We start from the raw sequence: 25,515 nt of genomic DNA on the forward strand, positions 1-25,515 counted from the left end.
ATGTCTGTTGTGCTGTAAAGTGACTTTTAGACTCCCTCTCACCCCTGATCATCACCATTGATTAAATTGAAGACTGAAAGAGAGGATTTGTTACCATTCCTTCCAGTGCGAACTGGCAAGACCCTCTTTGTGAACGAGCGACGAAAATTCCAATCCCTTTCTGTTATACCCCGAAAGCTTTCTGGTTGGGTCAGACGATTTCCAATCCAATCCCTTGTGCGTAAGAACTTTCAGGAAATTTACCGCCTCGACGCAGTTAATTTAACACAAGTAACGAGACCAACAACTTCTAGCTCACGTATTACAAGACGTGTGCGTTGCTCTGAAGGGTAATGTGTTTTTTTTTAAATCATCCTAGAGTTTAATCGGGAGGGAATATTGCCACATGGCTAATGCTTGCCCTGGGGGTTAAACAAACAACTCCTTGCAATAACTGGTCAATTGAGCACAAGTGAAAATGCAACACTGCTTAAAAAAAAATCTGAGCTATTTAGGTTTAAATAGTAAACGTTCTTTAACCCTAACTTTGTTTTCCCCCGTGTTGCTCTTACAATATTGGACCCTAACGCGGTATATTTCTCAGAGAGAGTTTCTGAGAGCCCGTTGGCGCTGTAACTGCAGCTCGCGAGCTCCCGATCGCTCTAGCTCACGCCAGGCAATGGCTGCCCAGAGCGCAACACTGCCAGAGGGTGGTCCTTACTTGTCGTGGGCGGGGAAGGTCTGCAGTTGGGTGCTGGTGAGCCGGGAGAAGACGTTCCTGTCATTACGAGACCGGGTCGGAGGAGAGGATGGGGGCGTCAGGTTGATTTCGCTCGACCTCCATTCGGACCTGCAAGGAATAGTCATGCGTTGAATCAATGATTTCTCGTCAAAATCAAAACCCCCGTCGATTCCTCCACTTCAGGAGGATGAGCAAGTTGAACGCACACGTTCGCTATTATCTATACATCGTCGGAGTTACTATAAAGTGTAGTGACTGCGTGTTTTGCTGGTGAAAAGCTAGCAAAGTTGCAGCACCGTGCTAAACAGCGTGGAGCCAGATGAGCTGCACTTCACGTAAATTTAAACGGAGGACACTTCATGGAAGGTATTCACACCATGTTGCCATGTTTAGGAGGTATTTGGAGTCGTCGAGGAGTGGGCAGTGGGCAGAGCATCAGTTTACTATTGATCTTAGGAAATATTGGCAGACTTGGCTCAAAAAGATTGCTTCGAGTCACCAGTTTGCTCGACCGGTTTTCAGTCGCTGTGTGTGCTGCTCAGATTCTGGACTCAGCGAGGGGAAAGCCCACCACCCTGTGGCCGAGAAGAGAACATCTGAAAATTATATTGAGATTTCACGGGTACGGTTGGAGGTTTTAATGTCTCAAATCTACAGCCAGGCCGAGCCTCTCTGCCCCCAACCCTTTGGAACTTTGGACCCGCACTCTCTTTGTCTCACTCCCTCGCCTTCTTCGAGGCGCGTCTCAAGACCCTCCTCTTCAGTCACCCTCTTACCCCTAATAATAATCCTTGCATTTGACATAGCGCTTTTCACGTCTTCTAGACGTCTCAAAGCGCTTCACAGAATATACTGTAAAGTGAATTGACTGTATATTTGTGGGCGAACGTGGCAGCCAATTGCGCACAGCAATGTCCCACAAACAGTCGTGGATTGAAAATGACCAATTTATTATTGTTTTGTTTTTTTGGAGGGATTATTATTAGTGTAAGGAAACTTGCCCAAGGTTTCGCCCTCTGCCTGGAATTGAACTCAGGTCTCTCACTTGCAAAGCGAGTGCTCTAACCACTGAGCTACAGGACTCCGATGCGGAGTCCTCCCTGCCTTCCCTCCCTGCCTTCCACAGGACTCCGATGCGGAGTCCTCCCTGCCTTCCCTCCCTGCCTTCCACCCACTCTCCTTGATCCCGACCCCCCACCCCCCCACCCCCCACCACAGCTCGGGTCGAAATCCCTGACTGTCCAGGACCTTGGGACGTCGTCCGGACATCAAATGCGCTTCTCAAATGTAATTTTGTTTTGTATTGTACAGATGGATAACCACATATCGCTGGGAAGTATTTCATTCAGGGGTTTTACAGCATTGTCTAAAAACGTGATCAAAATGTGAAAGCACACTAGCTCTTGCCTATGAAATAAATGGCTGACACCTGGAGCTGCCTTTTCTGTTGTTTATTGAAAGAAAACCAGCTTCGCAATTGAAAGCCGCATTTAAGGAGTTTCTAAATTCTGGAAGCTCTGAAATGCTACATAAATAAAGTTAAACCAGACCCAGGAGCATTTTCTCCTCAAAGATTTATCATACTTGCATCCACTGTACATTATTATTAATATTGATAATAATTCTTGCATTTGATATAGTACTTTGTCACATTGTTGAGACATCTCAAAGCCCTTCACAGAATATGTTGTAAAGTGGATTGACTGTGTATTGATTGTACATTACGATACTCACCGGGATTTATCAGAGGACATCTGAACTTTGTCATATGACTTCCTCCTCATGAGGGGTGATGTATCCTGGAATTTCTTGGTTGACTGCCTGGGACTGTGGACAAAAGTAAAAGATTCCTTGAGCTAGAGAGCAACTGCGTTCTTCAGTCAGAAAAAAAATAACTTGAGTTTTCATAGCGCCTGAAACATCAAATCGTCTCAATAAAATTTACATTCCTTTTAATCCTTGCATATAATATAGCGCCTTATCGCATCTTCAAGACGTCGCAAAGCGCTTCACAGAATATACTGTAAAGTGAATTGACTGGACATTTTGTGGGCGAAAGACGGCAGCCGATTGCACGCAGCAGTGTCCCGACAAACAGTCGTAGATTGAGTGACCAATTTATTATTTGGTGGTGGAGGGGATAACAGTGATTCTGATCACGGGCCACAACTGTTTTTTTTGAAGGCAAACAGGTTAGCGTGCAGCAATGTCCAGCAAACACTCATACGTACACACAGACACGCACAAACAACTCACAAAGTGTTTCCAGATCTGGGCTGGAAACTGTTCGAATCCTTGTCCTTTGGCGTTCTCATCACCACTTCCGTCGTCTTGACCCCATTCTCTCGCACCTCTTGCGATTTCCCTGGGCTCAGAGTGGAGAGCTCCAAGGCAGAGCCATACCAGTCTACCTGCGCCTGCTCTGCCCTCTGCTCAGACTGCGAATGACAATCGCGGGGGTTAATTCGCGGGGTTGATTTTAAACAACTAAAACGAGTGGATTAAAACCAGTCGGACGTGTCCGACACATTCGTAAACCCATCACCGTGTGTGAAGAATCTCCAAACCAAATGACTGAAGGTTCCACATTTGGTTGACAATACAAGGCCCCCTTTTCTCTCTCTCTCTCTCTCTCTCTCTCCCCACTACATACAGACACACGCACACACACGCACACGGTGACCAAAAAGTTGTGATACCATTGCAATGTCTAATAAGTATTAAAGAAATTATATTTTTTCAGATAACAGGGTAGATATCACAACGTTTTAGTGACCGTGTATATACACGCACGGTGTGTATAATACTATATCCCACTATATACATAATATATATATTATATACACACACACACAGTAGTACATCCCATTGAGAAACAAGAGCTGTACCTTTAATCGGAAATCGCCCTGGCTCAGTGAGTGCTTTGAGTAGGAACTTGATGTTAAGCTGAAATACAAACAGTAACGTGACAATCAGGTGTGCAAAGGCAACGGTGTCAGGCAAGTGTCTCTACCATGGCGTTGACACTGTGGAAAAACACGTTACTTTCAGATGGGGAGCGTTGGCTAGTATTACTCCTGCAATAATCCATCAGGTGAAGGAACACCAGTCACTCCCAGCACATTTGGAGTCGAGAAGATTTATTACATAAAAAAAGTGTTCAAGTAGTCCTGCAAGTTTTTAACCTCGAGTCATTTCTACTGGGAATATGCTGGAATATTCACACTGTTGAACAGACCCACTGATCGGTTACAGGGCAAACATCAGGATAGGAAGACGAGAGCCAAACTAGTTCATTTATTAATTAGTTTGTGTGTGTAACAGAGACTCGTTACAAGCGGGTTCAGTAACTCACCTGTTCTCTAGCCCTGAACTGTACTCAGATATGTCCTCGTCACTGCTCAGTTCGCCATTTTCTGAAAGGCACATTGAACATTGAAGTGTTAGGAGAGGAACAGAAGTTTCCTTTTCCCTGCTTGAAAGCCAAAGTCGTATAACTTTATACACTTCCATAGGTCTCAAACGCTCTTCGTTCCCAGCAACTTCTCTCGAAGCTCATGTTCCATAAGAAGTTCGGGGTTCAGTGAATTAACTCCCTTGCAATTTTCACACGTGTCTACCTTCAAACAAGAGGACATATCTGCTTGTCCCGAGGCTGACATTTAAAAGATCCCGTGACCCTATTGGCAAAGAGAGTGGAGTTCTCCAATGAGTTCTCATTGAGTTTCCTGGGAGACAGATCCCCCCACCCCCAGGGGGCTAAACCTGACCATTTCAAGACCTTCCTCTTCGACTGTGCCTTCGGTCACCCTCTCCACCCTCCCGATCCCAAACACCAGAGCGGCTCTCTGACTGTCCAGCGCCTTGAGGCGTTCTCCTGACGTGAAAGGCGCTTATATGAATGCGAAGTGTATCGTCAATTCACTTTACGGTATATTCTGTGAAGCGCTTTGAGTCGCCTGGAGGAGACGTGATAAGGGTTCTAGACGCCCCCTCCAACCCACTCTTCGCTCCCTCCCTTCCCTCCCCTCACCCTGACCATTTCCTGGGTCCCGACCCAACTGTCCAGCGCCTTGGGACGTCCTCCCGACGTAAAAGGCGCTCCATAAATGAAATCTTGTTGTTGTTGTAGATCAAATGCAACGATTGTCATGATTATTATTATTATTAAACTGTACTAATCTGTTGAGCGACCCCGTCTCCAACTAATGCTTCGCGAAAGGAAAGGAAAGGAAAGGAAAGGAAGGAGACTGATCGGCGGGTTACCTTGCGAGACGCTCTGAAGCAGCGTCTGGAGTTCGGGGATGGACTCGGCCTTTTCCTTCAGCAGGTTCAGCAGCTGAACGGGAGCCACATCGATCATGTCCGACTGCTTCAGTCGACCTTCCAGCAGCTTAATCTGTGCCTCTTTATGAGCCACCTGCAGACCCTGCAGATAAAATGGTGGTTGCGCAGCCCGGGTCAAACTCAAGAGACACTCAAGTGGGTGAAGCGAACGCTGTTAACAGGGTTACACGGCTGGGATTGGGCTTCTCTCACCTTGTCGATCGACATCTTGAGGAAATGGTCCAGTAGGTGGCGGGCTTCAGCCAAGGAGCAGGAACTGATGACCACAGAAGTGTCCGTCGAGTTAATCTCATCCTACAACACACAAGCAAGAAAGGATGGCGTTTACAGCAAGCTGCCCCCAGTGACTGGGTCACACGCGGCTCTTCAGACTCCTTTGCCTCTCAACGCTTTCCGGCAGTAAAGTTCCCCACACAAAATCCCTGCCCCCTGGCCGATCGCCCCTCACACTTACTGATCAGGTCAGCAAGTATTTCTTTACCCGATAGGGTAACTAACGATCGGAACAGGTTACCAGGCAGGGTGGCTGAGGCCAGGATACGGGAGTCATTTAACAAAACGGGTGGGGAGAGTGTTCTGGAAGGATGAGATCAAATGGGGCTGAAAGGTCTTGTTCATCTGAACCGATCTTGTGTAATTTCACTGCAGATCGTATCATTGCGACACTTTTCGGGATTTTCCACTCGCCCTGTTCTGCTATAGTCACAAAAGGCTATAATCAATTTCACGCTTGCAGTCAGAAGAACGACAGACGACAGAGAGAGAAGTTTGCGACGCGTCTCCGGTTTACCTTGGCCTCCTCGATCTCCATAATGGTGGCCTGGCACTCTGAAATGCTGTCGTTGATGTAGTCGATGTTGGCGTTCAAGGCTTCCAGCTCCTCGTTTATCTCCTGCACCATCTTGTTGTCATCTGGATTCTCCTTCAAAATCCGCTGTTTCTTCCCAACCAGAGTCTCGTGCAGCCCGATCAGCTCCTCTCGTTTCTGTAGACACAGGGTGGACATCGATCAACCGCCCGAGGCCAGCGGCTGTGGGGCAGTTACCAGTTTGATGACCTTCTCCTATCTGGCTCTTGTAACTTGGGCTTGCTGCTCTCTCTCTCTCTCTCTCTCCAATCTTTCAACCTCAGAAACTGCCTCGCTCTCTCTCCATTGGTCTCATCCCCTCCCCCTTTCTCTTTAGCTGGCTATTAATTTAGCTCTTTCCTCTAATTTCCTGGCCCCTTTAATTTACAGTGGCAATACTGGGACGTCTTCCTGACGTGAAAGGCTCCTATACAAATGTAATCTTGTTATTGTTGTTAGTGCACGCAAGTGCTCGGGCCTTGAGGCGAGAGAGAGAAAGACAGAGAGAGAGAGAGGGAGAGCGCAGTTGTAGAAGTTATTTGAGTTCAAGCGCAAAAAGCGCAGGGAAGTGGGAGTGAACCTACCAACCTGCCTACTCCCTCCGTTCATCAGGCTCCAGCCTGCTCCATGTCTCCCTCCCGACCCGCCCTACCATCAGTGGCCAGGCTTTCAGCCTCTCTGCCCCCACACTCTGGAACTCCATCCCACGGTCCCACCTCGCTTCCTCCGTTGCCTCCTTCAAGGCCGGTCTCAAGACCCTTTTCTTCGACCGCGCCTTTGGTCTCCCTCCCACCTCTCTGCCTTCCCTCACCCATACACCACCCCTCCCCAATGCTCGGGCCCCGACAACTGACTGTTCAGCGCTTTGCGACGTCCTCCCGACGTGAAAGGCTCACTATAAATGTCATTTTGTTGTCGTTTAAAATGCTAAATAGAGACACAGCAGCTCGAATACCCCGAGCAGCCGATTCATGTCCGCTTCCAGGTTGGAGATAGTCATCCTCTGCATCACGATGTCGGTCACTCTACTCTCTAGCGCCTGCCATTTCAGCCGGGCCGCACGGGAGAAATTCTCGCCAGCTCCTTTGCGCTGGGTCTTGATTTTCCTGCATTAGAGAGAGAGAGAGAGAGAGAGACAGAGACAGAGATGGAGACAGAGAGAGAGAGAGAAAGAGAGGGAGATATCTTTGGTCAGGTTCAGCAGCAATATAAAATAATAATAATCCCTGGGTTCGACACTGCAACCTTTAGCATGTAGTCAAGTGCTTCACAAACTCCCTTCTCCATTTGTGTGTGTGAGAAAGAATGAGAGAGAGTGTGAGAGAGAGAGAGTGTGAGAGAGAGAGAGTGTGAGAGAGTGAGAAAGAGAGAGGGCGAATGCACACACACACACACACTAGTTATCGGACACATGGGGCAGTTTTGCCCGTGCTGCTGTGGTGTGATCAGTTTAACACAGGTATATAACAGATACGCATCGCACAGAAATAACAGATTGACATGAACCTCTTGAGAGTTGATGCGACACTCTCCGGATTGCTTACCTGGCCGCCCTCGTTCCGTTCACCACCGAGACAGTCTCGTTCCAGGCTGCATTGAACTTCCGGTTCCACTGCTTGACGATGTTGGACACGGACCTGGAGGCTGACTCCGGATCTGAAGACGTGGTGCTGGCCGAAAGCTCGGCTCCCGAGTCCAGGAACGTCTGCTTCCGGGTGATCCGACCGGCAACCCGGTCGGACATTGGCTTGGCTAGCCTCCGAAGAGCGCTGACCTGAGAACAGTTTAATAAAGAAAAGATAATAATAATACTCCTTACATTTGATACAGCGAACATGCCTGTAAAGTGAATTGACTTGAATATTTTGTGGGCGAAACGCGGCAGCCGATTGCTTGCAGCAGAGTCCCACAAACAGTCGGCGATTGAAGTGACCAATCGATTATTTATTATTATTATTATTTTTTTTCGCTTCAACGCTTAAGAGTATCCAAGGCTTAAGAGTATCCACATCAGACAAGAGTTCCACAGTTAACGCACGCATCGCGCTTACGCACGGGAATTCTCTGTGTTTGGAATGGAGCGCGAACTCTCTCTCCTGAGGGGATGCATTCGACTTATCCAATTCCAGAGAGTATTAGGCACAGGTTTTGGATTCCAGTGTGTGTGTGTGTGTGTGTGCATTGGGTCACTGCTGAAGTTCAACCAGCTAAACATCATATAGCTCGCCATTGAGAGCACGACTGAGATCACTGCTTGTCCAGCTAGGACCACTCACCCCAGGCGCTACATAAATGTAAATCTGTAGTGTATTGAACTCTCACCTCTTGTGTTTTCCTCCGCAGGACAATTTCTTGCTGCCGCTTTTGAGACTCCAAAGCCCGGATTTGGAACTGAAACAAACGAGCAAAGGTGGAAACAGTGAATAAGCACCCTCACAACAAGAGCAGCCGGACATCGGCTATAGAAACCTTAAACCGAGCAAGGAAACAACAGAGTGTCGGCCTGGACTGTGCTGGAGGTTCTCAAGCAGCCTCCCGTTAGTTATCCCATCCCAATCGGAGACTTGGAAATTCACGGGTTTGTTTATAAGGTGAGTGTGGGGTGGACCTGCGGACATCTTGCCGTGGTCTAACAATGGCCGGCTTCCAGGTCATTAGGTGACAGCTATCGACCTCATTTCCTACCCTGAGCACGCGCAGGATGTGATTGATGCCAGTGTTGATCCCCATGACCCAGAATTCGGTCGCTTGCAAAGCACAGCAACATCGCACACATTGGTCACGTCAATGATGTAGAGATCAGCTCCTGGTTGGGTGCTTATGGACACCCTCCCCACCCTTCGACAACCAGGTGGTTGTAACAGGGGTTCACTGCTCCCACCTCTTGTCGTCTCTGCTCCTTCTTCAGCTGCGCGATCTCACGGTTCCTCTTGCATTCGATCAACCTCATCCGCTGCTGCTCGTCCCTCATCTGCTTCATGAGCGCCACCTGACAGAGCGAAGGTACAAAAAAAAAACCACACCCACAAAACACGTTTAAATACCAATTATTGTACTCGAATGGAAAATCTACGAAATAGTTACACAAAACAATTGCAAAACCACGGTTCTGTAGATGTCCAGCGCCTTGGGACTTGCTCCCGATGTGAAAGGCGCTTTACAAATGTATTTTTTGTTGTTGTTGTTGGTTCACTGCCTGGTATCAAAAAGAGTTTGTGCCCTTTATCTGCCTGGAGTTATCTAGTCTCAGCATCACTGGGCGACCGGGGTTCCAACTCCTTGTTTACCCAGTGCCCGGGCCAGCAATCCCCCAGATAAAAATCATTCACACCCACGTGGCTGCTTGTGGAACATTGCCGTGAGCAAATTGGGCTACTGCGTTCACACACAAAACACAGTCATGCCACTTTGCCATGTACCGCCCACGAGATACACAGTCGATCCACTTTACAATATAACCTGTGAAGCGCTTGGAAATGTCTCAACGACGTGATGAGGCACTATATCAAAGGCAAGTTTTATTATGATTATTAACAGTACGTCCTGTGAATTGCTTTGAGGAATCTTGACGATGTGATAAGGCGCTGTATCATATGCAAAGATATTTATTATTATATCCCGTTTGCTATCACTTTGCGTTGATATTACCCAGTACCCATTACCTTGGTTTTCCTCATCTCGGCCACCTCTCCCTGCAGCTTTCTCAGCTCAACCTCGTATCGGGTTTGGTTCCTCAGCAGTCGGCCGTGCTCTTTCTGGGCTACCTGGAGTTTCTGCAGCTCGCGGTTCATTTCCTTCAGTCTCTTCTCATAATCGGCCTTAATCTTGTTGGCTTTCTCCTCTGTGTAGCACTCCATGGTACCTGGGCAAAGAACCAAAGTTGCCGTTATTTGACCTGAATGTACCAGTTTCCTATCGATGTGTGCACAAACGTAATGGCTTACACTTGAACCAACCTTGGCATTTATTGCCTCAATTGCTGGAGTTATTCAAGGTTGGTGGGGGGGTGCGGGTGGGGGGGGCGGGAGAAGATTTGGAGTCCTGAGGTTATGTCAGATTTCTTCATATAGAAAAAAAATCAGCAAACAGTTTTTATGAGTTCAATTTGTTTAGTGTGGGTTCAAGCCCCTTATTGGGAACTTTGAGCTCACAGTTTAACGCTGACAATACTTTATCACTGTTTGACGTGTTAAAACAAGCACCTGCTGGGGGTTAAAGATCCCGTGGCGCTATTCAAAAAAACAAAAGCAAGGGAGGTTCGCCTCTGTGGGGCATTGGTGTGCACAAATTGGCTGCCGCGTTTCGCCCACAAAATACACAGTCACAACACTTTACAGTGTATCCTGGGAAGCGCTTTTGAGACGTCTTGAAGACCGATAGGTGCTATATCAAACGCAACGATTATTATTGTTATTATTAAAATATAACCCAAGAATCGCTTGGAGAAGTTCTCCTGATGTGAAAGGAGTTGTAACAGATGCCCAGGTTGTAATAGTAACCAGCGGAGAGGAGTAGCAGAAGGGGAGTCTGTACCAAGGTTTTGGAGAACCCGGTCCCTCTCTAGTTGAGTGTCCCTGATCTTGCTCTGTAACATGATGAGCTTCTGCTCGTACTGCTGCTTCAGGATGTGCAGTCGGCGTTGACTGTTCTCCAGTTCATCGATGAGCTTCTGTTTGATTTCAATCTCGCAGGTCAAGTCAGCGAGGTCGGCTTGGTAATTGACTGAGCAGGAAACAAAACACAAGAGCAAACCGTGAGCCGCGAGGCACAAACTTCCAAGCGCAGACCGTCAAGCTTCTATCCCAATCATTCCAGAAGTTGCTCTGGCTTTAGGAACGTGAAAGGGTGTCTTAACGGTTCCAATATCTGGTCAAACTGCACTGCTGTATGCTACTGCCTGCCGCGTTTCGCCCACTAGACACACAGGAAATTCACTTTGCAGTATATTCTGTGAAGCGTTTTGAGACGTCTCAGCGACGTGATAAGGCGCGATATCAAACGCAAGGATTATTATTAGTGTTTATTAGGATAGGAAATACTGGCATCCCATGATTGGCCCCACATTTCCTCTCCTGCTTCACAAAAGCAATTTTCCCAAACTCCTGTACGTACTTCAGGCACGAGACTGAGCAGCAGGTGTGCACTACAGAACCCGGATCAATACCTTTTTCCTCGGATTCTGTATCGGTATCATCCAGGCTTCCGTCACTGTCAAACTCTTCATCATCTCCGCCTTCCTCCTCCTCCTCCTCGCAACCACTCTCTTCATGCTCTTCCTCCTGGAATTGCAAACAAATGCAACGCAGGTGGATGATTGTCGCCAGATTGGTTCACAAAACCAACTTTCTAAAAACCCTTGCACTGACGTTCAATGGCAAGAAAACCTCCTAAATCTTCCAGTGCGTGTGTAAAGTTCATTTCAAACAGCTAGGAAGGTTTCATGAAGTGGGCATTGATGCAAAGGTAATGCCAAGCATCTAGGAACGAGTCTCATCTTTTCTTACCCCTTCAGCCTCATTGTCGTCGGTCTCTTCCCCGTTCTCTTGCTGTAGTTTTGTGCCCCTTTTCATTCTCTCTTTCTCCGGACTTGAAAGCGCAAAAAACAAAAACACAGAAAGAAGAGAATTGGAAAGCAGGACAGATGAGGTTGTATCGGCAGTTACCAAGTCAGAAGGACAATTTAGCTCACGCCCAGCACCGCACTGGAGGGTTAGCCTAGACCGTGAGCTCAATGTCTCAATACGGGACTTGAACCCACAGCTTTTTGATTGAACTGAGGTCAGAAAGCATATCTTCACCCAGAGGCTTGTGAAAATGTGGAATATTGTAGGGCAATGCTTAAAACTGAACAGACGAGGGATTTAGGGAGTATGGTGATAGGACCCAGTATTAGGATTATAAACTGGTGGAACTTTTATGTCCTAATATTGTAACACACTCAGAAGCGTCCATTATTTGTACGTAATACACTTATGGAATACAGTTACCTATTCCTCTTCTCTCTTCGCTCCTTCTTCTTCAGCAGCTCCAAGTCTTTTTTGGCCATTTTGACCACCTCACTGGTGTCAGGCTCCAGCGAAACAAGTGGACTCAGCGTCGAGGAACCGATCAGAGGAGACATGCCGGCGGAAAACGGCGACTTCGCTGACAGCCGGGAGAGGCTACGCCGAAGGGACTCGTTCATCGATTCACTTTCCAACAGTTTAGTCCTGCAACAGAGCAGCATCCAGTTCCCCAAAAGCAATAATAAAATAAATACTCCTAAATGCCACCGATGCTTTGCAGATGCACGAGCTGCTCAATAACATCTCCATCAATAGATAACATGTTTGGATGTTAATCTGTTGGTGGAGATCAGTGGTGGCAAACATGTGGCCCGCGGGCCGGAAGTGGCCCACTGAGCCATCAAGAAGCACCCCTCTCTCCACCTCCCACCCCCCACCAACATTCGAGCTAGTCCAGGTAAGTCTGTGTTCAATCGGTAGTGCGGGTTCAGATTTTTCTTGATTGAATATTTCCTTGATTTATGGCATAACAAAAATCAAGAAATATTCAGCCAAGAAAATGTATTTTGTTGGCAGACCATAAAGGTCGGCCACCACTGATCTGGAGGTACAGGACAGAAAGGAAAGGTAGCTTTGCACATTTGTACCAAATGGAAAACCCCTCTGTTTATGAAAGTCTATGGGGTTCGATGAAATTGTCACAATTTGATGTACATCATGAGTCATTTTGCGATGCAAATTGGACCTATATAGCTGTGAGACTAAGTTCAAAGTCCTGACGTGGGGCTTGAACCCTCAACCTTCCGACTCAAAGGCGAGAACGCTACCAAGACTCCAAATACTCCCAATGCGCACAAATATTTTTTTATATGGCCAATATTCAAACCTCCTTAAAGGGAGGGGGTGGGGGGGGTGGAGAAGCAACTTTCCTGTTTTATTTGTTCATAGCAGAGATGAACCAACCCACAGACTACGTGTGCGACAACCAGCTATGGATCAAGCCAAATGCATAGAAAAGATAAGACGCTAAATCACTGACATGACATCAACACTCACACACACACGATTCTCGATCGAAAGCCAACGGACCAACCTGAGCTCTTGAATTTCTCGGATGTAATTTTGAATTAATTCACTTATTTCTTCATTGCCGTCTCCTGCGGTGTCAAACACAAAGTAAATTATTTGATAGTTTTTTTTAATTTATAAATCAGCCAGGCTATCTGACACACACACACACACACACACACACACACACGCACGCTCACACAAGAAACACAGTCTGAGACTTTCATGTATGAATGTTTGCCACCCACCTACACGTGGCAAATGCTAGTTAGAATCAAATTTGGGAATGCGTGGCTGGAAATTGTCAAATCCACCAGAAAAAAGTAATTAAATAGAATGATAATCCGGATTAAAAAGAAACATAGGGAACAGTCAATCGCATTCCGAGTTATGGAAGCAATTGCAGAATAACTAAATAAATCATATAATGTACGATTTATTCACTAGCAATCTACAGTACAAACAGCAATTACCTACTTTTACTGGTCCAGTTTCTAACATCTGGATTCTGTCAGGAAATGACTGCGATAAAACATATCTGCTGAAAACATTTGGTTTGAATTGTACCGTTCAAGCCTTTCAGACAGCTCGGGGGGTTTTTGGCTGTTAATCTCAAACCATCTGCAGTTATGTCGGCTCATTAAATCAGCATTTTAGCTGCCTGATCACCTGCAGTTTCCTGGACTACATTATATTGAAGACACCTAGCGCATAGTGTTGTTTCGCCTGCAAGATATACAGTCAATTCACTTTACAGTATATTCTGTGAAGCGCTTTGAGTCGTCTCGAAGGCACGATAAGGCGCTATATCAAATGCAAGGATTATTATTACTATTATTATTATTATCTGGTCAACACACACACATACACACGTACACAAAGCCCAAGAAGTGTAAACAGCCAAGTCACATAATAATATAATAATAATCCTCACACTTGACATAGCGCCTTATCACGTCTTCGAGACATCTCAAAGCGCTTCACCGAATATACTGTTAAGTAAACTGACTGCATATTTTGTGGGCGAAACATCCATTTTATAATTAACAATTAACATGGAACTATTACCTTGAGAGAAATACTAATGCAATATTAACCCACGCGACAGTGTGGAAGGTTGATCCTACCCGCACAGGCTATGATCTGATTGGCCTCGTTGCTCAGCAGATCAGTTACTCTGATGTTCAAGGCATCGATGGTCTCCTGCATGGCTTTCACTCTCATTCGCAAATTGTCATTTTCCTTCTGCAGCATCGCGTTTTCGTGGCACAGATCATTCAATCCCTCGGAACCATCCTCACCGACAACTCGCTTTCCCTTTAGAAAAAAAGATAGACCCACCACTTAGCTCGTCAGCTACAGCGCCTTGAGTAACACTTTCGGCTCTGAAGGAAATAACATTCTGAGATATAATACATAAGTAGCTCGGGACATATGTGCATGCGACCGCCAGGAAGGTGGAAGGAGAACCAGGTGGACATGTTTTTTCACCTAGCATTTCTTATGAAGGACTTTAGCTTTTTTTTGCGCACAACATAGTTTAGAAAAGGTTCTAAATTGGTAATAATGATAATAATAATAAACCTTGCATTTGATATAGCGCTTTTCACGTCGGGAGGACGTCCCAAAGCGCTTCACAGAACACACTGTAAAGTGAATTGACTGTATATTTGTGGGCGAAATGTGGCAGCTAATTGCACACAACCAGTGTCCCACAAACAGTCCTGGATTGAAAATGACCAATTTATTATTGTTTTTGGTTTTGGAGGGATTATTATTAGGCTCTGTGTGGAGTAAGGAAACTTGCCCAAGGTTTCGCCCTCTGCCTGGAATTGAACCCAGGTGTCTCGCTTGCAAGGACTCCACTATATGGGGGATAGCGAGATAAACAATTCCACTTAGACTCTGGATTTATTCTATTTTTCTTGCAGTTGCAGCGTGTCCAGAATTTGGCAAATGGTTGAATTCAGCCTCGACTGTGCAGTCGTTTTTTGTTTCTTACCGTCTTGTACTCCATCAGATCCATCTGAAGTCGGGCAATCTCTGCTCGCAGGGCATTGATCTGCTGGCTGGTCTTGTCCTGATTCACCACCACTTTGTTCTTGATGTTTCGGGCTCGGTTTGCATACTTGAGGGTGTTGAGTGTCTCCATGAAGTCACGGTCAGACGGGCTGATGCAAGCGATCATGATGGTCCGACTTGCAAAGGAACAAGAGCAAACATCAGCGCCCTCGTGTCGCTCGCTGGGGAAAGCGCTGCAACTGGGACTCGAGGCTGTGCACCGACGTTCGTAAAGAAATCTGCTCTTGTGAGAAAGTACAGGAGAGCCCTGTTGCAATAGGCTTCATTAGAAGGCGGGTTCATGGAATTACCGATAAAAGGGGGTCCAGAAAGCCAAGCAGCTCGCTTCAAAACGCCGGACTTTAAAAGGAAAGCCCACAGCTGGGTCATCTCCTGTTTGCTGCACATAGCATGTGTATATTATAATAATAGTAATTCTTGTATTTGATATAATAATAATAATAATCCTTGCATTTGATATAGCGCTTTTCACGTCGGGAGGACGTCCCAAAGCGCTTCACAGAACACACTGTAAAGTGAATTGACTGTATATTTGTGGGCGAACGCGGCAGCCAATTGCGCACAGCAGCGTCCCCACAAACAGTCGTGGATTGAAGTGACCAATTTATCATTATTATTATTTTTTTTGAAGGAATTATTACCCCCGGAAAAGTGATCCGCCAATTGACTAACAGCCGGGTCCCTACTTACTGCTAGGTAAAGAGAGGCGTGTGGAGTAAGGACTCAACATTTCGCCCTGCTGGGAATCGAATCCAGGTTTGTTGTTTGTGAGGTGAAGTGCTCTAACCACTGAGCTACACACACTCTCGCTCTCTTGTACCTGTTTCCGCCAAGCGAGTCTTGAAGAAGCCTGGTTAGCTTGGAGTCTCTGTATGGCACATGGTGGTTCTTCTTGCTCTGGTCTCCCAAGGCACTGATGACATTTCCTAGCGACAGCTTCAGCAAAAAAGAAATTTAAAAGAAAGAAAAACATTTTTTTTTATTAATAACGTTGGGGCTTGAAACCACCCAGAGGCCAGAACCCTACCAAAGGAGCCACGTAGACATATTACTGTGTCACCGATTTGTAAATCCATGCACCAGCAAAAATAATAATCGGAGAAAGAGAAAATTACAGCGGTTACGGAGCCCCTAACTATGATCGACTGTCTACTTTCATCCCCTCAATTTGCCAGAGGTGGCAGAACAAGAGGACGCGGGCTAAAGGGTTGCAAAGGGGATAATTTCAAGCACAGACCAGTGATTAGTTACCCAGAGGGTAACTAATGACTGGAACATGTTATAAGGAAGGGTGGTTGAGGCCAGGACACTGGACCATTTGTTAAATGGTTCGATGCTATGATGGGAGGGCGGTGGGGTGAGTATTCTGGAATGAAAGGCTTGCTTAATCTCAACCGATTTTATGAATCTCTATCTTACACAGCGATTCCCAGCCTAAGGCATCAGCACTGGTGAAGTGTCACATCGATATACTCTGCGATTCTATAAGAAACACAAGGAATTGCTAAATGAAAGCAGCTCGCTCGACTTTGATTAAAATTAAGGAACTGTTGAGCTGGGCTTTGCACTGCACTTTGAAGTGATAACGATAACAACAAGATTACATTTGTATAGCGCCTTTCACCTCGGGAGGATGTCCCAACGCGTGTTCATGAATGGCAAACACACAGTCAAGTTACTACACTTCACAGCAACTGCCTGTGTGAAGCACTTTGAGGTATTTTACCACTGCCTTAGGGTCATGGTAAAACCGTTTTATCAGTAACAAACTGGGAAAAAAAATCCCCTTTTGTGGAGAAAGCTGGTGTATTCTGAATGAATGGGAGAGTGAATAAATGACTTGGGATGGTGGTGGTGGGGGGGGGGGAAAGAACGGAGGATGAGGGAAAGAGTCACATGACACTGCAGATGTCCTAACGAGAAAAACAAGAGCATTTTAGGAACAAAAAAAAGTCTATTTCAAAACGGTTCAGTGATCATTCTGTGCCGAGAGCTCAGTGGAGCGGCTGAAGATAAATAGCATTCCCAAACCACTTAGCCAGTTAACGGCCTTTTCATGTGCTCTTAGCAGTCAATGCATTGGGCAGCTTTCAAAATGTCACCATGCCCCCTCGCTCTCTGGATTGAACAGACGGCAGGTTCTCCCCAACCTCTGGAAAGGCGAAGAATCCATCGCCAAACATTCAAGAACAACTTCTACCGCGCAGAGGGCAGATCCCCCGTTTCCAATACGATTAATATCCCTTAATATATTATTAATAATAATCCTCGCGTTTGTAGGGCCTCATCACGTCGATGAGACGTCTCAATACGTTTCCCAGGATATACCGTAAAATAGTACGCCTGTTGCATTTCCTGGGCAAAAATACCAATGATCAAGGATGGTTGCTTGTACACCAAGCACTCCCGTTACTTAGCAAAGAAAGACCTCCCTCCTCAGGCCTTGAATCTCTCCGGGCCAGTTGTTGTCTATCCAGTGAAGTGGAGACAGACTCTCCTTTGAGCAATGAACGCATTGGTGGGGGTGGGGGAGGAAGTGAGGGAAACAGCCTCCTGAGGAAAGGATGTCTGCAGATAGAGATGATGCTCTCCCCCAGTCCCAGTGTGGGTTGAGACGAGCTCATGTGCTGTGCGATTATACAGCTATAACAGTAGTCGAGTTCAATCAGTATTATGCTGTAAGAATGTCAAAAGTGCCCTCCAGGTATATAAAATCTGACCGTTTCTGGTAAGTCAGCGCGACACGACAAGATGAATGTGAACGAGACCTCCAAATCGGATCAGTTTCTGCTGCTGGTTTGATTCAACTCAATGCCTGTTGGATCTGGGTCAGCGAGCCACAGTACTTCACCCCAGGGAACGACAGACGTTGAACTCACTCACTCACACAGCACATCAGCGAGGTTAGCATGATGCTTCAAGTCGAAATGCACGCATCTCCGGTTTTAGCTGTGGAGCTCATTGTGAAGCTTTGGCTCAAGTCGGGACCTGGAGCTCACAATCCAGGCTGATGCTCTGGGGAAGTGCTGCACTCTCAGAGGGTGCCCACCTTTCAATGGGATGGGGTGCAGTGGTGAGAGAAGCTAAGATACCTTATCGGTGGGCTTTGTACCATCGCTACACCACACATAAAGCTGAACACACGGAGCATTATTGACGACAGACACGTCCAGGTTATTTTGGGCTCTTTAGAGCAATAAGACGTACCCATGCCTTCATAAAAAGATTAAAAATTCAATAGAATTTTTTCCGATGAAAGGTCATCGACCCGAAACGTTAACTCACTTTCCTCTCTCTCCACAGATGCTGCCTGACCTGACGCATGTTCCCAGCGACTTCTGTTTCGAAACTCAACAGATATTGGGTTCAAATACCTGGTGGCAGATTTTGCAGAGTGGACGAGGTACAATTTCCCATCCCACTTACCAGGCCGCAGTTGATAGAAATGCCCTCTTTGGCCCTCTCCCCTGTTGCCCCTGTGCGCTTCAACCTCTCGGAGCCAGCCAGGTCGACAAAGTGGAATTTGGCTGTGAGGGTTTCGTACTCGTTCACTGGCGGGGCATCGTGTTCGACTCCATTCACCTCCCCATTCACCTGAAGAAGAGCAAAAAAAAAACAAAAAAAACATTGGGTTTACACACAAGCAGCACAACAAGAGGAACGCTCCATTCATCCAACCTCAAGAAGAAACACATGAGGGGCGGGGGGGCAACTTGCGGTGGTTTTTAACCCTGTTCTCAACAGCTGGTGGCACAAACACCACAGATCTGGTGCCTGGTTTTAATTCTGCACCTGGTTGTTGCCGTTGTCCATTATTGCCGCTGATTTTTCTGTCTTAAGTGTCTCATTAAAACGGACTCCAATCAATCAATGAATCAATGGGAACATATTGCCGTTGTGAGAAAATTTATAGAGTTGAAGCTCGAATGGAAAGAGCGTCTGCAGGTCAGAGCCATCTCAGTGATCAGTTCCAACTTGAGGCCTGCACTGAGCTCAACACAAAAAGACAACTACAGTTGTTGTCCTTGGCAATCTGGTGGTTGTTTGGTTTGTTTGGCTTTCGCAAGCTTGGCCCATTTGATCTCATCCTTTCAGAATACCTACCCTTCTGTCCTCCCTCCCATCACAGCATCAAGGTTTTTTTCTTTAAAAAAAACATAGTTCAGTCTGCTGGCCTCAATCACCCTTAATGGCTGCCTGTTTGCGGTGGTTAATTACCCTCTGGGTAAAGAACTGCTTTCCGGTATCTGTTCTGAAATTGTCGTTCAGCTTTAACTTTGCCCAGAGGTCTTACCATCTCTGCCCTGGAGCACAGCCTCATTTGGTAGATGTGGATGGTGAAGATGGCATGAGAACGGCTGCTCTCGGCGTTCATCTGCGTGCTGGCCGTGGTGCGAGAGAGCGCGCCAACCTTCAGGCACTGCATCATCTGCAGGAGGAAAGATGAGACAAGGAAGCCGTGCTTTCAAAGCAGCCGTTATCTGACCGAGATTAGGGTCAGCATCGTTATCAGTAGCACCGGACACAGCAGCAACTACACACAGGCAGCAACAGCAGCAGCAATTTACATTTGTACAGCGCCTTTCACATCGGGAGGACGTCCCAAGGCAAGACAGGGCTGCTGAGCTGCTCAATGCTGATTTAGAAGTAGGTCAAACAAGAACTATAGCATAACTAGATTCAGATCTGCTTCAATGATGTCCGGAGACACATAAAGTTGGAACACTGTCACTCTTCTCTGCTCAACCAACCTCCTCCTCTGAAGTAACGTTCCGCGAGGTGACTCCTGTGGTATAAATACTCCCATTTGCATCTTCGTGAATTCTTATGTTGCCTTTTCTGTACCGCGAATCCATCCCACGGGCTCCGTCAAAGAGGTCCAGAATCTCTTCGTTGTAAAGCTGTCAAAAGAGAAAGGAAAGTCTCTTCACACACCGCTCTGAAGTACATAACATTACTATATTAGCACCTTGGGGACACATTATTAATTTAGTTTCAATTTTATCCTGTAATTTACCACCCAATATTTTACTTTCAACATTACTAATGTTTTTGAATCTTTAATTCGCCCACCTTTGTTGAAATGAATTGGGGGAAGGAGAAATCTACCCTTTGTATTAATTGAAGCTTACCTCCTAACGAGTATATTACAAGTGCGTTAGTTAGACTTTTTCACCTGTGCTCTTGCTTATGAATCCGACCCAACTTTGAAATTACTTTGTCAAGCCTTGATTCGACTATCCACCATTTCTCTCCTCTCATTTCCCAAGGCGTTGAACAAAGCTATGGTACCTCTCTGCTGCCTCCTCTAAGTGGCTGTTCGTCCACTTCTTTGAACACGAGCCTTGGCAATACGTTAGTGCATTGAGAACCTATTGAATATCACATTACGAAATTTTCAACAGAAACCTATTGAGTATCTCATGACCAGATATTCAATAGGTTTCAAAGCACTAAACTAATGTTAGGTATTGCTATCCCTACCTTTGTACCTAAATGAGTTCAACAATGCTACATCTGGAAGTATATCGGGAGCTTCTGGAGCTATTAGCACCTGAAATATAATGAACATACCTCAAGGAACTGAGCGCTGACTTTGAACTCTGGTGGTGAGGTCCCTAGCGACTGAGCAGCTTGCTTTCGCTCTTTGATCCCAAGAAACAGATGTTTGATGGCACGTGGAATGATCCCCTTTTCTTCCACGCTGATGTTCAGGTCAAACCCTGTCCCCATGCTGTAGGTCTTCCCAGAACCAGTCTGGAAGCAAGGAATCAAGAATAGAACAGCTTAGGCCGAAAGCCAATTATAAATAATAATGATAGGATAGTATCAAAACTCTGCATGGTAATTACTGATTCTCATTTACTGTACTTCTCGTCTGAAGTTAATTAGAAACCTTTGATGAAATTGCAATCTTATTATAAAAAAAAGTTGCCAATTATTGATTTGAATCATATGAAAAACATTTTACAGGTTGACATTTCACCCTGTTCTCCTGGCGTACTGTTAACAGCTTGTCATGGCACCAAACTGACCGATTATTAATAATGATCCTTGCATTTGATATAGTGGCTTGTCACATCTTCGAGACATCTCAAAGCGCTCCACAGAATATCCTGTCAAGTGAATTGACTCTATATTTCCAGGCGAAATGCAGCAGCCAATTGATCACAGCAACGTCCCACAAACAAACATTGAATGGGCAAATTATTTATTTTTTTTGAAGGGATTATTACCGCCGGAAAAGCAATCCCCCAATCTATTAACAACCGGGTTCCAACTTACTGCGAGGTAAATAGAGGCGTGTGGAGTAAGGAAACTTGCCTAACGTTTGGCCCTGCCCAGGAATCGAACCCGGTCCTCTCAGTCGCGAGGTGAGCGCTCTAACCAATACTCTTCGATTACCTGTCCATAAGCAAACACTGTCGCGTTGTAGCCTTCGAAGCAGCCGTCCACGAGCTTGTACACGCAGGCATTGTAGATCTCCTCTTGCCTGGCCTCAGTGTCAAAGACAAAGTCGAACGTGAAGGCTTTGTCCTTGCCCAGGATGACTTGGGGCTCCCCAGGGGTGACGAGGGTACAGATGTGACACCCCTCGACCTTCTCTTTGCCTGACTGTGGGCGGATTCTGTGGGAAGGGAAGAAGAAAGAAAAATCTAAAATAAGCGTCTTGGCCGTACAATTTTTTTTACATTAAAAAAAGCGTTCAAAGCAAATATTTCCAGGAATTAAAGCGTACACTGCTCAACTTTTTTACCAGAAATATTCAAACTCCCTCTTGGTCTGAGCGACCACCTTTTGGGTAACATATCTTTATAAAACTTGTGCTTTAATTGCCCCGTATCTACACATCTTGATTTTCAAGAGAAATATGTCACAACAAATTTCTGGCTGAGGAAAAACGAACAGGAAAATGTGTTACAATGGTTGGGTCATAGGAAATCAATCACTTCCTATAGCTAGAAAATTGGGAACAAGGAAAATTAAGGTATAGGACAAGGCGGAGGATTATACGAGACGACAGCAACGGTCTGGGACCTTAATCAGCGGTGGAAAAAAAATGTCCGACACCTGGGTCATCACATCCCCACTGACATCAACTCCTGCCGGTTGCTCGCTATGCGCAAAAAGTGCTTCTCTCTTCACTTCCTGCCCGCCTCAGATACGCGCCCGTGTGAGGTGGCAACATCGGCGCTTCCTGCGCACATACGCAGGAAGTGACACCGTTGAAGCACGAGGGGTGCTACACAAATGCAAGTTGTTGTTGCTTCCTGGACGCAATGCCTTCGCGCGTGGAACAGTACAATCAACCAACGGAACAGAACAGTAAGATGAACCCTGAACGGCATTGGCAATCTTCTGCCGGGTACAATTCTACAGGGGGAAGGCAGGTGACAACTTTGGGGAGCGGAATGAATTTTTTTTATAAAAAAGCTAAAGCCGCCAAATTCAAATTCCAGGTGGCATCAGATATGAAGAACAACTACAGCAAAGTCAAAATAATCCTTCTCCCCCCACCAATATTACCGTCATCTTCAATTTAGCAAACGTGTAGCTCTTTATATTCATGACTGGACACGGCATTTCCATATAGCTCGAGACGCAAGCTGATATTGGGTTTGCTGACCCATCACCTTAAAATGCTGTCACGCAAAGCTGGGTCGAGAACGGCAGTACATTTTTCTATTAAATCCGCTGAGCCCAACTTATTCTACGAGACAAGACTATTTTGTTTGAAACGTTTAAGAACGTTAAAGCAAATCTGTAGTAAAATCTTCAAGCCTCAATTTGGAAGCTGGATTCCTTTTGAGAACTTTTAAGAACAACCGGGCTGGAGCGAGGGAGAAAGACTGGTCAATTAAGATTGGATTAAAGGATTTTTTTTTTCGGGCGGGACTGGGGCGAGGGACCCTTCTGACCAATCACAAATCTTAAGATTCGTGGTTCTACGGGGTCAGACGAGGTGGAATTTCAGGCCATTTACAGCAGATACAATCGGACTCCAGCGTTCCCATCGCAAACAACCAAGTTCCGAGGCAAGCGGACTGTGTTTGCAAAGTTCAGCAGTGTGAGATATTCACCAGGAAGGTCGTTCTCGATATTATTACTGTGTAGGGTTTCCTGGTATTGTCTAGTTTGTGTAAACACTTCCTCCTTTCCAGGAAAGATGGAACACATGACCGAGATATAATCCCGACTTTTAGATTTTCCTGCTACAAATGATCGTAAGTCCTGTTGGGGAAAGCCAGGAATATATATATATATATACACCCACACACTCTAAGTGATTGTTAACAAAGGCTAGGCGTTTAAATGGGACATCTCCGTCAGGGAGTGGTAAAGGAAAGGGAATTAGAGATGCGCTCCATGGGGGAGTGTTAAACCAAGGAACTACTCTAGTGCTTCATTTAGTGTCTCTCTCCATGTTAGCTGTCCGACTCTCTCTCTATCCCTAATGGTGAAGCTTCTCACTTCTGTCTTAGGAACCACCTCTTACACACTTCAGTTGATTCCAGTAACACGCTCCCTTTTTACAGTAAGTCTGCACTGGTTGCATTTTCCTGTCACAATATTTATGAAGGAAGGAAACGCATTAAACCCTTGGGCTCATCGCATGAGTTACGCTTTCAGATGCTGACATTTCGTGAGAGCAAAAATCACCTTGAAATTCAAAGATCACGCAGAATGCGTATTTTGTGGGCGAAATCATCTCTCATCGTCTCTAATTGACAGACTTAAGAGAGTGCGGAGTGAATCAAAATCTTATGATGAATGCTAACACTCTATACCTAAGAAAATCATACTGTGAACTATAAAAGGGTATGAGGATAATGATAATAATCCTTGCTTTTGATATAGCACCTTTGAGGCACCTCAAAGCGCTTCACAGAATATACTATAAAGTGAAACTGTATATTTTGTGGAGCAAAACTGAAGAAAGGAACTAAACAGATAGCTCTTTCACTGAGTCAGCATAAGACTCTGTAGCCCAATGGCCACCTTCTATGTATTAAATGGTTCTTTAGCATGTCCATGACCTTCGTATCCAATAGCTCCCTCCCCTCATCCCCAATGAGAAACCTTCAATGAATAATGGATGGCTCACAGAAACCGATGAGGGAAAAGGCCTTTTGCTGAGTTTTTCTGCACTTTCAAAGTACAGTGCTATCGATAATAAATCAATGAATGCTTTTAAGTAATAAGGCATTGGCTTTCTAAAACAAATTGTAAGATGTCAGCCACAACACAATATCCATTAGCCAGGTTGGTCAAATTAAACCCTCCATTGAGTGATTGCATTCCACAGAATCTTTCTCCGTACTCAAGGATCTTTTACTGCTGATTCAATGCTGATTCAGCTCACAGTAGCAGCACTCACTGTCTGATTATCCCAAAGAGACGTTGGCCACTGAACCTGACAGGAAGCTCGCTCCCAGTGTCATTACAGACTCCAATTATCGTACAGTAATAACAGTATGCTTCAGGAAATCACAGAACGATGTGTCAAGTATGATGCTCAGTTAATGAAATGCCTTAAAATCTACTACATCTGTACAAACAGAGAGAGGTTCTATCCAGCCATTTGTTTTGATGGGAGAGTGTGTGTGTGTGTGTGGGGGGGGGGGGGGGGGGGGGCCTGGGTGAAAATTCCTATGCAAGGTGGCATACATGTGTGGAACTCTAAGTCTGGTTACGATAGTCTTAAGCACAACGATGGGTTTCTGCATGCATCAGGTAATGTGTCAGGCACCCGGCTGACCAAAAATAAGTTGTGCCAGCTTGGCTCAGTTGGTAACAGTTCCAAGTCTGCTTCCTGTTTCATCTGTAACTGATCGGAAATAGCATAGAGTCTGACGGGGTGGAGGAAGGGGTAGAAAACAACAAAGACATGTCTGAAAGTCATTGATGGGTGTGAAAGCTGATGGAATGAGGAAAGGCACTGGTCCATAACAACCAAAGTAGCTGCTCGTGGTATGCAAAGTCATTCCAGCAAAGTTAAAAACCATTTATGTAAATACCAGCCAATAATTTTGCTGTTGCTTCGCAGATACAAAGCCTCGACTGTTCCGCAAATAAAATAATTTGCACGGCTTTGAAGCAAATTGAACAAAAGAACTGGGATAAAATCCAGGCGTTTAGCAACTGAACAAGCAACAGAAAAAAAACCTTAGGAAACTAAGGTAACTACCACATAATAACTTAAGCCAATAAGTTGTTTCTGTGTTTGTGAAGGAACGGTGCACGTCATAATGTACACATTTATTAGCAGGTGTTACTGCTTTCTTTTTTAAAGAAAATTCTGTACAACAAGGCTCGAATGCCTTTAGTTTCCAACTCCTGGTCTCCTCCCCCCCCACGCTGCAAGAGATCACTTAGAACAAAAAAGATTCTGCTGCCATTATCATAACCCACGGCATAAACTTCCACCAACTCCGCCTATTTAT

General features: G+C 45.7%; 1 protein-coding gene across 1 annotated transcript in view; it reads right to left on the reverse strand.

Annotated features, from left to right (window-relative positions):
- Positions 1–25,515, reverse strand: part of kif21b (kinesin family member 21B) — a 57,080-nt gene that overhangs the window by 13,482 nt on the left and 18,083 nt on the right. Inside the window, exons 2-27 of the mRNA XM_042342095.1 lie at positions 21,476–21,698; positions 20,645–20,827; positions 19,822–19,971; positions 19,365–19,499; positions 18,497–18,664; positions 15,891–16,006; positions 14,991–15,186; positions 14,116–14,305; positions 13,014–13,077; positions 11,903–12,124; positions 11,420–11,501; positions 11,080–11,194; positions 10,449–10,637; positions 9,578–9,777; positions 8,797–8,904; positions 8,238–8,306; positions 7,460–7,689; positions 6,871–7,021; positions 5,859–6,053; positions 5,261–5,362; positions 4,988–5,150; positions 4,077–4,137; positions 3,610–3,667; positions 2,978–3,159; positions 2,456–2,548; positions 701–829 (exon numbers count right to left, since the gene is read on the reverse strand). Of these exons, the coding sequence (XP_042198029.1) occupies positions 701–829; positions 2,456–2,548; positions 2,978–3,159; positions 3,610–3,667; positions 4,077–4,137; positions 4,988–5,150; positions 5,261–5,362; positions 5,859–6,053; positions 6,871–7,021; positions 7,460–7,689; positions 8,238–8,306; positions 8,797–8,904; positions 9,578–9,777; positions 10,449–10,637; positions 11,080–11,194; positions 11,420–11,501; positions 11,903–12,124; positions 13,014–13,077; positions 14,116–14,305; positions 14,991–15,186; positions 15,891–16,006; positions 18,497–18,664; positions 19,365–19,499; positions 19,822–19,971; positions 20,645–20,827; positions 21,476–21,698 (3,774 nt within the window). The remainder of the gene's footprint in view (positions 1–700; positions 830–2,455; positions 2,549–2,977; positions 3,160–3,609; positions 3,668–4,076; positions 4,138–4,987; positions 5,151–5,260; positions 5,363–5,858; positions 6,054–6,870; positions 7,022–7,459; positions 7,690–8,237; positions 8,307–8,796; positions 8,905–9,577; positions 9,778–10,448; positions 10,638–11,079; positions 11,195–11,419; positions 11,502–11,902; positions 12,125–13,013; positions 13,078–14,115; positions 14,306–14,990; positions 15,187–15,890; positions 16,007–18,496; positions 18,665–19,364; positions 19,500–19,821; positions 19,972–20,644; positions 20,828–21,475; positions 21,699–25,515) is intronic.

This window comes from Callorhinchus milii, unplaced genomic scaffold (assembly GCF_018977255.1).
Source record: "Callorhinchus milii isolate IMCB2004 unplaced genomic scaffold, IMCB_Cmil_1.0 Scaffold19, whole genome shotgun sequence".
Lineage (NCBI taxonomy): Eukaryota > Metazoa > Chordata > Chondrichthyes > Chimaeriformes > Callorhinchidae > Callorhinchus > Callorhinchus milii.